We start from the raw sequence: 15,132 nt of genomic DNA, 5'->3' as shown, positions 1-15,132 counted from the left end.
AAGGCATAACATAATTCAGGAGTCATAATCTATTTTTTGATTTGGTATCAATAGCTATCATAGTCCTAATCACAGGTTATTTATTTTTAAAATTTTTGCAGTGCTGCAGATTGATCCCAGGACCTCATGCTAGGCAAGCACTCTACTTCGGAGCTATACTCCCAGTTCCCCAGATCACAGATTATAATAACTATAATTAAAAAAAAAAATTATTTTTTAGGTGTAGATGGACACAACACAATGCCTTTCTTTTCTTTCTTTTTTTAATGTGGTGCTGAGGATCGAACCCGGGTCCCGCCCATGCTAGGGGAGTGCCCTACCGCTGAGCCACAATCCCAGCCCAACTATAGTATTAATACAGTAAAATGCTACATTCTCTTCTTTCCAAAGTACCACCATTTTTTCAAAGACAATCAAGTTAGCAATTTATTTTAAAAACAAATATTGGTTTGCTTATTATATGCCAGATACAGGTTCAAGTGCTTAAAATGTGAATATCTTTTACAACTTGATAAAGAAGGTACTGACACTACCATTTTATAAATGAAGAAAATGAGACTGAGATGTTAAATAACTTGCCTGATGGTACAGCTAGTCAGAGTATAAAATTAAAAAATATATATAACAAATAAATAATAAAAAATAATAAAATCTATGTGAATTACTTTCTGAAATATTTAAAAATCTTTTTTTAAATTTTTTTAGTTGTAGATGGACAGGATGCATTTATTTTATTTGTTTATTTTTTATATATTTTATTTTTTAGTTGTAGTGGGACACAATACCTTTACGTTATTTATTTTTTATGTGGTGCTGAGGATTGAACCCAGAGCCTCGCACATGGTAGGCGAGTGCTCCACCTCTGAGCCACAACCCAAACCCTTAAAAATATCTTTATAGGTTCATTTCTTATGTACTTTTTCTAGGACTATGATTAGATTCAGATTAAATTCATTAAAGCAATAGAGAGAGAACAGTATTTTTAATTTCCTACCTTGTAGGAAAAAAGAATAGCATTGAGGTCTTGATACTTTAAAAACTATTTAGCAAATCCTGATGACTTATTATGAAATAAACCTGAGCAAAAAAAAAAAAAAAAAGTTTTCCACCTTAAAGCAGCATATTGAAACAGGCTGATAATGGTATATACTCACAACTAAAATTCATTTAGGACAAATCATAAGCTGGGCATTTTACATTTATTACATCCCTTAATCCTTACATCTTCTCAAGGAGGCACTATTCTTTTATTTTTTATAAAACTAGGTATCAAAGGAGTAGAATACCAGGTATTTGCCCACGATGCCGTAGAGGGAGACATTGGGCTAATGAATGCCGTTCTCAAACCACCATAGAGGGTACTCCATTATCAAAAAACGAACAAGGACCAGGTGTTTATCCAATATATCGTGGAGAAAGGCATCAGGCTCCGTTGCCAAAAAATGGACAGGGGGGCCCAATGCTCCAGGGCCCAAAACCACAAATATATGGAGCACTGGAGGAACCCAGCAACCCCATCAGGGTAGTGCCCAGGACACACTGTCCATCAGATCCCTCATCAGACAAACCAGAGGGAGCGCAGGGTTGGACATCTGCGCCTCCGCCAGAGCAGTACTAACTCCAGAGATGGGAGTTCAAATCATTCCCACAGGGGTGAAAGGACCTCTTCCCAAAGGAACAGTAGGCTTATTATTGGGACGCAGCTCTTCTACTCTAAAAGGACTTATGATAAGTCCTGGGGTAATTGATCCCGATTATGAAGGTGAAATAAAAATTATAGCCAGTTCTCCAAAGGGTATATCAGTAATTTCACCAGGAGATAGAGTAGCAGTTACTAATAATACCCAGCCTACATGATAAATTTTCCAGTCGTACTGTAGAAAGAGGTTCCAAGGGATTAGGCTCCACAGGTGTAGATTGGGCTATGCTTTCTTTAAATTTAGATTCTCGCCCCATGCTAAAACTAAATATTCAAGGACATGAATTTAATGGGCTACTGGATACAGATGCAGACCTTAGCATCATCTCTCGTCAAGAATAGCCAAAACATTGGCCATTACAACAAGCCACTCAAACGCTTCGAGGCCTAGGAGTGGCGACTAATCCCCATAGAAGTGCAATGGTATTAGATTGGAAGGATCCTGAAGGATGTGAAGGAACTATACAGCCATATGCATTGGATCATCTTCCCGTAAATTTATGGGGACGAGATGTCCTAGATCAATTAGGTTTGACATTAACAAATAACATCAACCAAAATGCACCCACTATTATGACTAGACAAGGTTTTAGGAAAGGAAAAAGATTAGAAAAACAAGAACAAGGTATAGCAGCACCAATACAAATAGATCAAGGAACAGACAGACATGGGTTGGATTTTCAGAAAGGGCCACTGAGACAATAAAAATTACTTGGAAATCAGAAAGACCAGTATGGGTTCCTCAGTGGCCCCTGACTAAAGAAAAGATACAAGCAGCCCATGACCTGGTCAAACAACAATTAGCGGAAGGACATATACAACCTTCTGTATCTCCCCATAATACTCCCATTTTTGTCATCAAAAAGAAATCTGGTAAATGGAGATTATTGCAAGATTTAAGAGCCATTAATAATGAGATGGTTATTATGGGACCTGCTCAATCAGGGATTCCTCAGTTGTCTGCTTTGCCAAAAACCTGGTATGTTTTAGTTATAGATATTAAAGATTGTTTTTTTTTAATTCCAATTCATCCTGAGGATAGTCCACATTTTGCATTTACTATCCCTGCACTGAATCATGAAGGTCCTGATCAGAGATATGAATGGAAAGTACTCCCTCAAGGGATGGCTAACAGCCCAACTATGTGTCAAATTTATGTTAACAAAGTAATCCAGCCACTTAGAAATCAAAATCCTGAACTACAAATATTTCACTATATGGATGATGTATTATTAGCACACAAAGATAAAAACACATTGCTAGAATGTTATGCCACACTTACAAACTTATTAAAAAATTATAATCTAGAGATAGCAATAGATAAAGTACAATTAAATTTTCCAATTAATTATTTAGGAGTTCTATTATCCTCAACCATGGTCCGTCCACCAAAAATTCAAATACGAGTAGATCAACTCAAATCACTTAACAACTTTCAAAAGTTATTAGGACACATAAATTGGAAAAGGCCTTATTTAGGTATACCAACAGGAGAGTTGGGACCTTTATTTGATATCCTAAAAGGTCCATCAGATCCAAATTCACCCCGAATGTTAACGCCTGAAGCAAGAAAGGCATTAAAAATCATTGAAACATATATGGAAAATATGCATTTGGATAGAATTGATATAAGTTTGCCTTTATTATTTATTGTACTACCAACAAAAAATATTCCTACAGGAGTATTTTGGCAAGAAGGTCCATTATTATGGATACATTTATCTTATTCTCCTAACACTATTCTTACTAGGTATCCTGAGGCTATAGGACAATTAATACTCAAAGGAATAAAAGCAGCAAAGGGAGTGTTTGGAATTTCTCCCAATAAAATTATTACTCCATATACTATGAATCAAATTGATGAGTTAGCTAATGAGTTAAATACTTGGGCAATAATCATGCGCAAATCTAATGTTTCATTTGATAACCACTTACCATCTAATCCTTTATTGTCTTTTTGGTCATTGCATCTTGTAATTTTTCCAAAAATGACAAGAAAAACACCTACCATGAATGCTCCAAATATATTCACTGATGGATCAAATAATGGTACAGCGGCAATAGTTACACCTGATCAAACTTTTACATTTTTAGTACCCAAACAATCAGCTCAAAAGGTAGAGCTTAATGCAGTATTACAAGCTTTTGTGATGTTTAAAGATTCTGTATTTAATTTATTTTCCGATAGTCAGTATATAGTTAACGCTATAGTATCCCTTGAAGATGCTGGTAGGATTTCCCCTTCCTCTACTGTTTTCCACTATACAAAGTCTAATCTGGGACAGAAAAGATCCATTCTTTATAGGACATATCAGGGCACATACAGGATTGCCTGGAGCCCTTAGTTTGGGCAATGATTTAGCAGATAAAACTACACATGACATACATATTTTCTCTACACTAGAAGAAGCTATACATTTTCATAAAAGGTTCCATGTCAATACTAATACTTTACAAAAGCGTTTTAAAATAACTAAGGAACAAGCTAGACAAATAATAAAACAATGTCAAAATTGTGTGACCTTTTTACCACAAGTTAATCTTGGAGTCAATCCTAGAGGATTGATACTTAACCATATTTGGCAGATGGACGTCACACACTTGCCAGAATTTGGAAAATTAAAATATTTGCATGTTACAGTTGATACTTCTTCTGGATTTTTGATGGGCTCCCTTCATGCCGGAGAAAAAACTAAAGATGTTATAGCTCATTGCTTACAAAATTTTGCCACTGTGGGCATTCCAAAACAGTTAAAAATAGATAATGCCCCTGGTTATACTTCTACCTCTTTTAAACAATTTTGCTCATCATTTGGCATTACTCATATAACAGGAATCCCATACAATCCACAGGAACAAGGCATAGTTGAAAAAACTCATCAAACTATTAAAATGTACTTATTAAAGCAAAAAGACGGAATTGGGAAGGGTATATATTCCCCAAAGATAAACTTAAAATAACCCTTTTTACTCTAAACTTTTTAAATTTGGATTCATCAGGACTTAGTGCTGCGGAAAGGCATATGTGTCCAAAAAATGTGCATAAGCCCAAGGTACTCTGGAAGGATATTCTAACAGGACAATGGAAAGGTCCTGACCCAGTAATTATCTGGAGTCGGGGGTCTGTTTGTGTGTTTCCACAGGGAGAACAGCAGCCGATTTGGATTCCAGAGAGATTAACAAGGTCCTGACCCAGTGATTGTCTGGAGTTGGAGGCCTGTTTGTGTGTTTCCACAGGGAGAACAGCAGCCGATTTGGATTCCAGAGAGATTAACTAAAGCGATTTCTACAGACCAAAAAGAAGATGATTTGACTCAAGTCCATAACAGCTGATATCCAAAACTCCAGTTTGGCTATCCTTACATCTGCGATAGAACCAGGATGCTTTTTTCAATATCAATTTTATTACTGCCCTTTCCCACATTCTATTTTGTTTTTTGAGCTCATACAGACCTAGGTTAATGTTTTGCTGATCAGTTCTATTTTTTGACTATAGAGTTTTTAAACTTTGCAATGGAGATTTCACCTGTAAAAAGTTATAAGGCCTTTACTATTAGGTTATGTGTTGTATGTATTATATTATGTGTGCACACTTGTGTTTTGTGTTATATGTTTGAATGTACGTATGTCCATATATCATATATGATGAGCGCTCATGAAAAAATGGATCCAAATTTTTTTTATTCACGTGATTTAAATGGTTTAATTTAAATTGGGTAAACAACTGTTGAGGATTGTTTTAATATGTAAACAAAAAGGAGGTTAACAGATCTGTTTGTTTACTTTCACCTTTCCTTTTTATTATATTTAATAATTCTCTTGAAGACAATGTAAATTGTTAAGAAAATTGTTTTCTTTTAGTGCCTTCTGTAATGTTACATAATTTTTTCTTTAGCCATTATTGCCAGAATTCCTATCTTCATCCCAGTGCTGGTGAAGTCAAAGATAAAACCAATCTACAGTTTCTGCAATAGCCATCACTGAACTGCTTGCAGAACTTGCCTGGACACATTGTGAACTCACCTGTATGCATTGTGAACTATCTGTTGGTGCAGCGACTTGTGGTAGTGTTGGGGTATTTTTGCTGATGATGTCATCAGTGGTACAATTTTTCCAAAAGGAGCTGTCAACTGGCTTGGTGTATCTTCCTCCCTTCTGCTTGTCATGATCGTCCAGCTAAAATTTGGGGGCCAACAGAGGTGAGGCAAAGAACCTCACCCCCCTGCTGGTACAAAGACCTCTCCACAGGTGTGGCTGTATACTGGACCGGTAGTCAGTGACAGGTAAGATCCAATTGCAACGGTACCAACCTAACGGGTAAGGACCATATGTACTATTGGACAACCTAAGGCAGGCACGGTCCCTAAGCCACATGCTTGTTGTTTAAACAGAGAAGGGGAGATGTTGAGAGCCACAGCCGAAGGGGCCCCAGCAAACTTCCAGCTGCCGGCTGATGATTGGCTCACAGCGGCCCCAGCAACATCTAGCTGATTGGCTCCTCTGCGGTGATGCTCATTGGGCTGTTTCCGTGCCCTTTCAGACCACGGAGCTGCTCATTGGGGGACTTTTTTGGCTCCGTCCACGTGACCCAGCCAATCGGCCTCAAGAGCAGGAGGATTGTGGGAGGTGGAGAGAGGCTTGTGTTGGAGAGAGAGGCTTGTGGGAAGCCGGTGGTGGCAGTTGGGGCTCTGAGGGTTTTTCCTGAGAGGCTGTTTTGTTTGGCGTGTGTGGTTCTAAAAATAAAGTTAGTTTCTTTTGACAAGTGGCTCCTGATTGTGCCCAGCCAGACTGCGGCAGGTATATACTCACAACTAAAATTCATTTAGGACAAATCATAAGCTGGGCATGGTGCTAAGCATTTTACATTTATTACATCCCTTAATCCTTACATCTTCTCAAGGAGGCACTATTCTTTTATTTTTTTAGTAATCAATAGACCTTTATTTTATTTATTTATATGTGGTGCTGAGACTGGAACCCAGTGCCTCACACATGCTAAGGACGCACTCTATCACTCAGCTACCACCCCAGCCCCGACTCTATTCTTATTGTTTCTCTCTCTCTCTCTTTTTGTAACACTGGGGATTGAACCCAGCCTCACACGTGGTAGTCAAGAGCTCTACCACTGAGCTATATCTTCAGACCTATCCTATTCTATAAATGAGAAAATTAAAGCTAAAGGCCACTTAGGTCGTAAGTAATAGGGTCAGGATTCAAGGCTGGACAATATCCTAGCACTGACTCTCTTAACCAGTGTGCATACTGTCAATCCTTGTCTACCAAGAATGATAGGAAAATACATTTTAGATCAGTCTTCCTATTCTGTAATAATCTTCATACCATATATTTTAAGAGATAATAAAATTTTGAAAAGCAACCGTTTTATTTTAAATAGGAGAGAGATTAAATTTGGCAAAACATATGGTTGGTATCCCATGTTAAGCAAGCGCTCTACCACTGAGCTACATCCCAAGCCCAGAAGTGCTTTTTTAACTATTAGGGAGAAGATTCTAGTTTGATAGCCAAGAGTTATTTTTGTACCTCACTATACAGTTCCAGTAACTGATGTTGAACCACTTCCTATATGGAATAGATTTTCAAACTAAATTCTCACACATTTTTCTTAAGTCATTGTACTAATTAGACATCAACTGCTGACATGGCAACCAGGCAAATCCCCAAAAAAGAAAAATTAAAAAATTGAACCTCAATGTTTAAATACTTAATTTGAAATATTTATACCAGCAACCAAGACATTCCTCTTAAAAATCTGTTTATCAAAGGATGATTTTTTCAAATGCAACATTAAAGAAGGGGTTGCCACCACTTTCTGTTAAATACAGGACAGCAAGGTTCTTTTAACCCTGGTTCTGAACCAACCATTTCTTGCAGTCTTAATAATTTATTGGTCACCCAAATCTCTGTATATATTAGGCACTCTACCAATATTTGAAGAATTAAATCTGGATTTATCCTACTCAATCCACTTGAATAAAACTATACCAACAGAAAGGAAATTTTCAGAAATACTTGAAAGTAAAAATTATAAATGTAGGGAAAAAGTCATTTAAGAGCATATTACATATATACATACATATACACACACATATATTCTCAAGTAAAAATTATAAAAATTAAGATATCACCACAGAATTTTTACCTTTTGACAATGGACCAGTTATTCCAAAAGACTAATTTGAGTAGCTATTTAACAAAATCATTCCAATTACAGTCTAAATTTGGTTTAATTAGATATTTAAAAAATTACTCACATGTGAGTTACAACAGGATAGAGACTGATATAAAATATTTTTCCTCTTATGCTTGGTACTAAATAGGTACCTAAGTAGGTATAATCTCCTGCCAAACAGAGTGGTACTTGAAATCAACATCAATGACTAAAATCAGTGGGTTTCCTATTTCAGAGAAGTCTACATGACCAAGTAATTCAGTCCTACAAAACTTAAGTCCAATTAAACCATTTGTCCCATCATCTCAGATGTGGAATACCCATAAAAATTTTAAAATAATTACAACAATAAGAATATGATTACTATATAATATTAATAAAACTATATAAGTTCTAGAGTATTATTTTCAACCTCTTTTAATGTACCTGTGTCAACTTCATTGAAATATCTGCAAAATTGAAAATTTGGGACTCAGTTGGTTAAGGTGATTTGATCTGTTGAGTTGCTCATTATTTATGTCTAAACTATGTGATAATTCAAGGAAACAGGTAAGCACTCCTCTTCTTGCTCCAGTCTATGAGGGGTAAGCTCCTACCCTGATTCAAGTAATATCCTTGAACCAGAGTCAGTCACACTCTAGAATATAATCATATGAGGGTGTTCAAGATAGTGATGGAAAGGGGAATAGGCTGAAGTCATATGCTTACAGCTTCATAATCACACAGATCCACATTTATACACACACACACACACAATTTCTCTCTCTCCCCCAAGCTTTCCTAACATATTTCAAATTATTTTAAAATCCTATCTTCACACCTATTTCCCATACTAAAAAAATTAAAGGATATAATATCAGTAAGACTGTCAATAAAACCACAGTAATAAAGCAGAGGGTATAGCTCAGTGGTAGAGTGCCTGCTTAGCTTGTTAAAACCCTGGGGTCGGATCTCTAGCATCTCAAAGAACAAAAACAAAACAAAGCAAATGAACAGTCAAATAACCCTATATTCAATTAATTTTGAAAAAGAAAAACTACATTCAACATCCAATGTAAGAAGGTCTGAATAAAAGCCAAAAACTTACTGATTTTAGAGGTATTTGTGTCAAAATAAGGAAAGCAATATCTTAACTGACATATGATTCTTTCAAACACAAATCCATTTGTTAACTTCTTTATTACAATATTTTCATTTCAAAAGTCATTTATTGAGCAATCCATGCTCCAAAAGATGAGTTACACAAGACACTGAAACTTCACAAGTCTATTGGATAATGTTCTTTCAATTATTTGCAGTAAAGTGTGGTGTTATGATAGGAAAAGTAAAACACACTTTTTATAAGCCTTTGGATAGAAAATTTATAAATTCTTGTTTTTTATGACCCACAAATCCGAGTACAGTTCCATTAGCTTCTGAAATATGATTTGTTCTAAAAGAGTGAAATTTTACCTGTGTTACATAAGGCTGCAGGTAGTGGGAAGAGTGGTCTTCGTACAAATTGATGCAGAGGTTGTTTCTTAATGGTATATGCATTCATCATGTGACAGAATCTACATTTAAAAAAATTGTAAATGACATTTTATGAGATCTATAGTCAGTTTCTATTTATATAAAAGACATGTAAAATTTAAATATAAGTAGCAATAAAAATGATTAGAAAGTGAACTTTTCATTTTTCATCTATAACATATATCACCTACTTCGTCAAGTAATACAAACAATTCAAAAACAAATGAAAATCAAATGGAAATTCATAGCTTCAATCACAGGAAGTGCATAGGATAAAGTTAACATCCAGGTATAGAAACCAGAAATGTATCTATACATTTAAATATGTATATGATTTAAATCTGTAGCTGGGTGTGGTGGCCCACACCTATAATCCCAGCAGCTTGGGAGGCTGAGACAGGAGGATTGCCCAAAGCCAGCCTCAAGCAAAAGTGAATCACTAAGCAACTCAGTGAGACCCTGTCTCCAAATAAAATACAAAATAGGGCTAGGGATGTTGCACAGTGATCAAGTGCCCCTGAGTTCAATCCCTAGTACCCCCTCCCCAAAAAATCTTTTGCCCGGGCTCAAGATGGAGTCAAAAAACTTTACAGGTTTTTAGCTGGATACAGTGGTGCATGCCTGTAATCCCAGCAACTCCTAAAGGCTGGGGCAGGAAGATCACAAGTTCAAGGCCAGCCTCAGCAATTTAGCGTGACCCTATTCAATTTAGTGAGACCCTGCCTCAAAACAAAAAATTCAAAGGGCTGGGGAATGTGGCTCAGTGGTTAATGCCCCTGGGTTCAATTCCTGGGAACAAAAAACAAGGGGGTGGGACTAGAAAAAACTATACGCTTTTAACTTTTTCTTGGAAAAAAATTAAACTAGGTAATAGAATCACATGGCTCAAAACTGATAAAGGAAAAAAGTATACACTATGAAAAATTTCCCTTTTTGTCCCCTATCACTTGTTATCTAGAAGTAAACTATATCACCTGTTAAGAATACAGGCTGAGGGTATAGCTCAGTGAGAAGTACCTGCCTAGCCTGGGTAAGGCCCTGGGTTTAATCCCCAGCATCACACACACACACACACACACACACACACACACACACACACACACACACAGTATAGGATAAGTGTCCTGAATTGGAAAATCTGAAATGCTCCACAATCTGAACTTCTTCTTTTTTTTTTTTTTAGTATAGGGGATTGAATCCAGGGTGCTCTATCATGGAGATATATCCCTAGCCCTTTTCATCCTGAGACATGGTCTCACTAAGTTGCTGAGGCCAGCCTCAAATTTACCGTCCTCCTGCCTCAGCCTCCCAAGTTGTTGTGACTACAGGGAAGCAAGCCCCACCATGCTCAGCCAAAACCTGAAACTTTCTGTGCATCAACATGACATTTTACCTCATCTGGTGGGTGACAGTCAAAATGCAGTCATGCTAAAAACATACAAAATTACCTTCAGGTTATGTGTATAAGGTATATATGAAACATAAAATGAATTTTGAATTTAGACTTCAAATATCACCAAGATATTTCATTATGTATATGTAGCTGTTACAAAACCCCAAACCTGAAACACTTCTGGTCCCAATTCTTCCCATTTCCTCCCCTCCTTCCTCCCCCTCTTCCCTTTCCTCTACTTTCTTCTATTTATTTACAGTTTTTTTTTTTAAGTCAGTGAATTATGGATATTCTGAAGGTGAAATTCCCTGTGGTATATTCATATATGTACAGAGGATAGTTTGGTCAGTTTCACTTCCACCATTCCTCCCTTTTCCCATCTCTCTTCCCTCCCCCTCAATTACCTTCTCTCTTTCTTCCTGTGGTCCCAAGCATTTTAAATATGAGGTACTTAACTTATATTTCAATACTTCAAAAAGTCTTAATAGAAAGTATACTATCAACCAGTTAAAATAAATAAATAAAGGTGTGAAAGGAAGATCAGTAGAAGAGAGGAGAGAGGGGGGAGGGAAGAGGAGAAAAGGGGAAAGGTCATGAAGACTGAAATTAAATTCCATGTGTGTATAATTATGTCAAAAGGAACCCAGATACTATGTATGAATGCTCTGATAAAAAAAGTGTACTATCATTCTCCAAATTGCTGAAGCAGTCAACAATCTCTATATACTTTTTGATGGGCAACATTAATTCAATGTTGTAACTATACTTCACTCTGATAGAGAAGCTTATTTCACTCTAATAAAGAAGCATAAATTGGCTATTTTCATGGCTTTGACAAATTAAAAACAAGGGGATAAAAGAAGGCAGATACTAATGGAAAAGAAAAGGACACTTTAGTAGTAAAAAATTTAGGGTTGGGTTGTAGCTCAGTGGTAGAGCACTCGTCTTGTATGTGTAAGGCACTGATTTGATCCTCAGCACCACATCAAAATAAAGATACTGTGTCCATGTATAACTAAAAAAATTATTATTAAAAAAATTTTAGAACATGTTGCAAGTTTTACTTTAAAATATTATGGCTATCTATTACGATTGTCCTTTCATAGGTTCTACTGAAAAATTTTAACCACAGGGGTCACTTTCATGAACATACACAGGATCACCTTTTCAAAAACAGGTTTCTCCGGGTATTTTTCACACAAATAGGAAGAAGTAACAAACAGGGGCTGCACTTCATTTTTCCCTTATAAAACCAGAATTTGCTTGTCATAAAGAGTGAGCACCAAGTAAGTCGAATACAAATAACCTAAATTTCTTCCTACCTTCAGTGATCTTTAAGTGCCATATAAAAGCAAAAAAATGCTTTACTGGAAGGTTGTGGACCTATTACCCATGGAGAGTTTCTTTAGGAACCACTCAAGAGGTAAAAGGACTGACACTGAGGGTTCAGGAGAACAAAATAAGCATTAGTGACATCATGGAAACAACAGTAAATGGGGAACCAAGGAACCTGTGAAGGCCTGTCACACTCCATGGTAACTCCAAAGGCTTTAACAAGGTTTGTCACCATACTGAACTATAGGACCATTACAACACTCATGACTTTCTCATTATTTGCTAGTATGTCCTTCTTACTAAACTACAAACTTATTAAGGAAAGAAACTGTTTTCATTTTATGTCCTCAGCTGCAAACACTATGGTCCCTGTTCCTCATTTCAAAAATGAGATTAATATTCACAGCTACCTTATAAAGACTGGGTACCATCCATATCATGCAAGTAAAGTGTTTAAGCCAGTGCTAAGCCATACAATAAATGCTCAATAAACGGTACTACTGTTATCATGTCAATTGTTTGTAATTACATAATTATTATTGGTATAATTCATCAAATGAATTATTATGAGTTTAAATCTCCCTATGAATATGCGGGAATTCGAAAATGGACTGGAGATCAGTATTTCTCTTCCTTCAACTCTGAGAAGAGGCAGTGGAGTGGATAAATCAGAAGCATGTTTTGACTGAGACAGGTTTAAAATCCAAAAAAAATAAAGCAGAGGTGAACTAAGTTATTCAAGAAAGATATCAAAAACATATGGGGTACAGAAAAGGGGTAACTAATAAAAAAAGTGTTCTGGAAAACATTATTTTTAAGAAATGCGTTTAAGCTTTATGAGCACCATTAATACTAAAACTTCTAATACTCAGAAGGTCAAATTCTGTTAGGCCTTTTTCCCCAGAAGTAAAGTGAGGTCCGACATCTACATAAATCTCATCGATGTTGACAGATGTGTCTGGGAAGTGAAACTCAAAGACAGGGTTCAGGGAAGAGGGAGAAACAAGGCAACAGAGTGGGCTGAAGTAGTGGTGGTGGTAGCAGAATCAGGGGTCTGCATTCTCCTCGGAGTTCCTTCCCTTACAAGCTGTGCGACCTTTCTAGGCCTCGCTGGGAAAGTGAGGAAATGAAACAGTACTTTCTTCCCTTCGTGTGACATTCCGATTTTGTGTTTAAGAAAGAGAAGGGAATGAATGCACATGGTGGAATACGACTTAAAGCCAGCTGCTCCTCTATACTGTGTCTACAGCCGGTCTCTCGAGTCTCCCCCAGACACCCGGCCGAGGTTTCGCAGGCTGCCCGAACCACAGGTGCGGAGCTGCCTCACCGACAGCCACGGGTCTTCCGGCTGAACCCCCGACCAACCGCGGCGACCTGGGTGGATCCAGGGGCTCCATCGGATGCGCTACCCGCCTCTCCTAGAGAGAGGGTTGGCGAGGCAGTGACCGGTCCGCCAGCTAAACCCACCAGCACTCCAATTCGGAGCTTCGGGGCCGTCACCTACCGCCTGCGCCGCCCGGCGGCAGCAGCCGCAAAACTCCAAGCCAGCCGCACGGCCGTCGCCATCATCTTAGTCCTTCAATGCGCAGTCGCAGAGGCCTTGCTCCCTCGCCGCGCCCCCAAAGCTCTGCGCAGGCGCAAACCGACCGGGAGCTGGGCTGGCACCTAGAAGAGCGCACCCGACAGGCCGTGGGCGGCGCTTGTGCGAGTGAGAGCTGCGGGCTTTCACTTGGTCCTTTGCACCTGTTGCCTACCTACAGCATAAGCCCGAACCAGGCGGTGTCCAGTAGAAAGTTTTGCTAAGCATGCGCGGGCGCCTTCTAAGGCACGTACTTCGCACGCATGCCCAGAAACGTACTTTCCTGTTCTTTCTGGTAGCTTTTCTGGCCCTGGCCCAGCAGTTAAAATGCTACTCCTCACCAACCCCCAAACCTGCCCATTCCTTCTTTTAGCACCCTGCTAGCCCTCTGGGCCTAGCACAGTGACCGTCCCCAAAGACTCCAGAGCATCCTTTCTGATTGGTGTCTCGCCTTTCTGCTGCCCTTCTGTGGTAGGCCTGATGACCTGTTTTAACCCTCTAGTTAGGTGGGGCTTGTGGACCCACCACTTGGTCATCTTGAATCAGTTCATACACGGGACCCAGCTAGTGTAGTGCTATCCTTCGCTGGATAAATATGAGTGTTGACTAATTTCGAAAGTAAACTACAAAAACCTATTAAGTACTCTTCCAGGCCTTCCTGGGGTATTCGGTTTTCTGAAGTGTGGACGGGGGTGGTGGGGCATGGGAACTGCCTTATTAAATTCCGGGCCCCACTTTAGACCTCAGAGTCAAAATTTCTATAGGTGGGCCCTAGTCATCTATTTTTAACAAGAGCCCCAGGTGATTTCTGATGCAGGCTGAGATTTGAGAACTGTTCTTGGAAGGTTGTTAGAGTGCTGTTTTCTAGAATGGAATCAGCAGGCCTGTGGTTGAACAGGTAACAGCAGAATCTGTCCCAAAGTATGAGTGATCTGAGGAGTGGGTGGGGAGATGTCAGTCTGTGGAGTTTCCACGGGGAAGGTGGAGAGGCTGGGCCAGAGAAACCTTGTATGGCAACATTATTGTTTCACCCAGAGGTGGATGAAGGTCTCAAGAGGCAGATTAGACAAAAGACAACAAATATACTGTGATGATCACTCTAATTACTTATAGCCCTTTCTACACTGCCTTTGTTTTCTTGGTTAAGAGACAGAAAGAGGGAAAAAGCAACCACAAAATCTCATTCCTCTTGCATTTTTTCTTTTTTTTTTTTTTTAAGGAACTGGGAATTGAACCCAGGGCTTTGAGCATTTATGCACTCTACCACTGATTACAGACCCAGGATGTTCCTCATTTTCAAATAATCTGGAATACATATTTTAAAAGCAAAATTCCTACTTCAGTATTACTCCTCTGAATAATAATTGCTCTGCAAGCTGTGTAGCTCCCTATTTTGAACCAGCATTAATTTTATTATGGGCAAG

The 15,132-nt window shown here is 38.3% G+C and overlaps 1 protein-coding gene across 3 annotated transcripts in view; it reads right to left on the bottom strand.

Moving 5' to 3' along the window:
• Nfu1 (NFU1 iron-sulfur cluster scaffold) overlaps positions 1–13,856 on the bottom strand; it is a 39,122-nt gene extending 25,266 nt beyond the window's left edge. Inside the window, exons 1-2 of one of the 3 annotated variants that reach the window (XR_006849277.2) lie at positions 13,634–13,856; positions 9,342–9,442 (exon numbers count right to left, since the gene is read on the bottom strand). Coding sequence is in view for 2 of the 3 variants with exons in the window: in XM_046432288.2 (XP_046288244.1) it covers positions 9,342–9,442; positions 13,634–13,698 (166 nt within the window). In the remaining variant the exon portion in view is untranslated. The other 2 variants (XM_046432288.2, XM_046432289.2) reach the window with 2 other exon arrangements.
• Positions 13,857–15,132: the final 1,276 nt, after the last annotated feature.

Source organism: Marmota monax, unplaced genomic scaffold, assembly GCF_021218885.2.
Source record: "Marmota monax isolate L192 unplaced genomic scaffold, Marmota_monax_Labrador192_F-V1.1 WCK01_AAM20220418_F8-fsc00106, whole genome shotgun sequence".
In the NCBI taxonomy this organism is placed as follows: domain Eukaryota; kingdom Metazoa; phylum Chordata; class Mammalia; order Rodentia; family Sciuridae; genus Marmota; species Marmota monax.
Note: the sequence above shows the minus strand (reverse complement) of the source record. Positions and strands in the feature narration are given on the sequence as shown.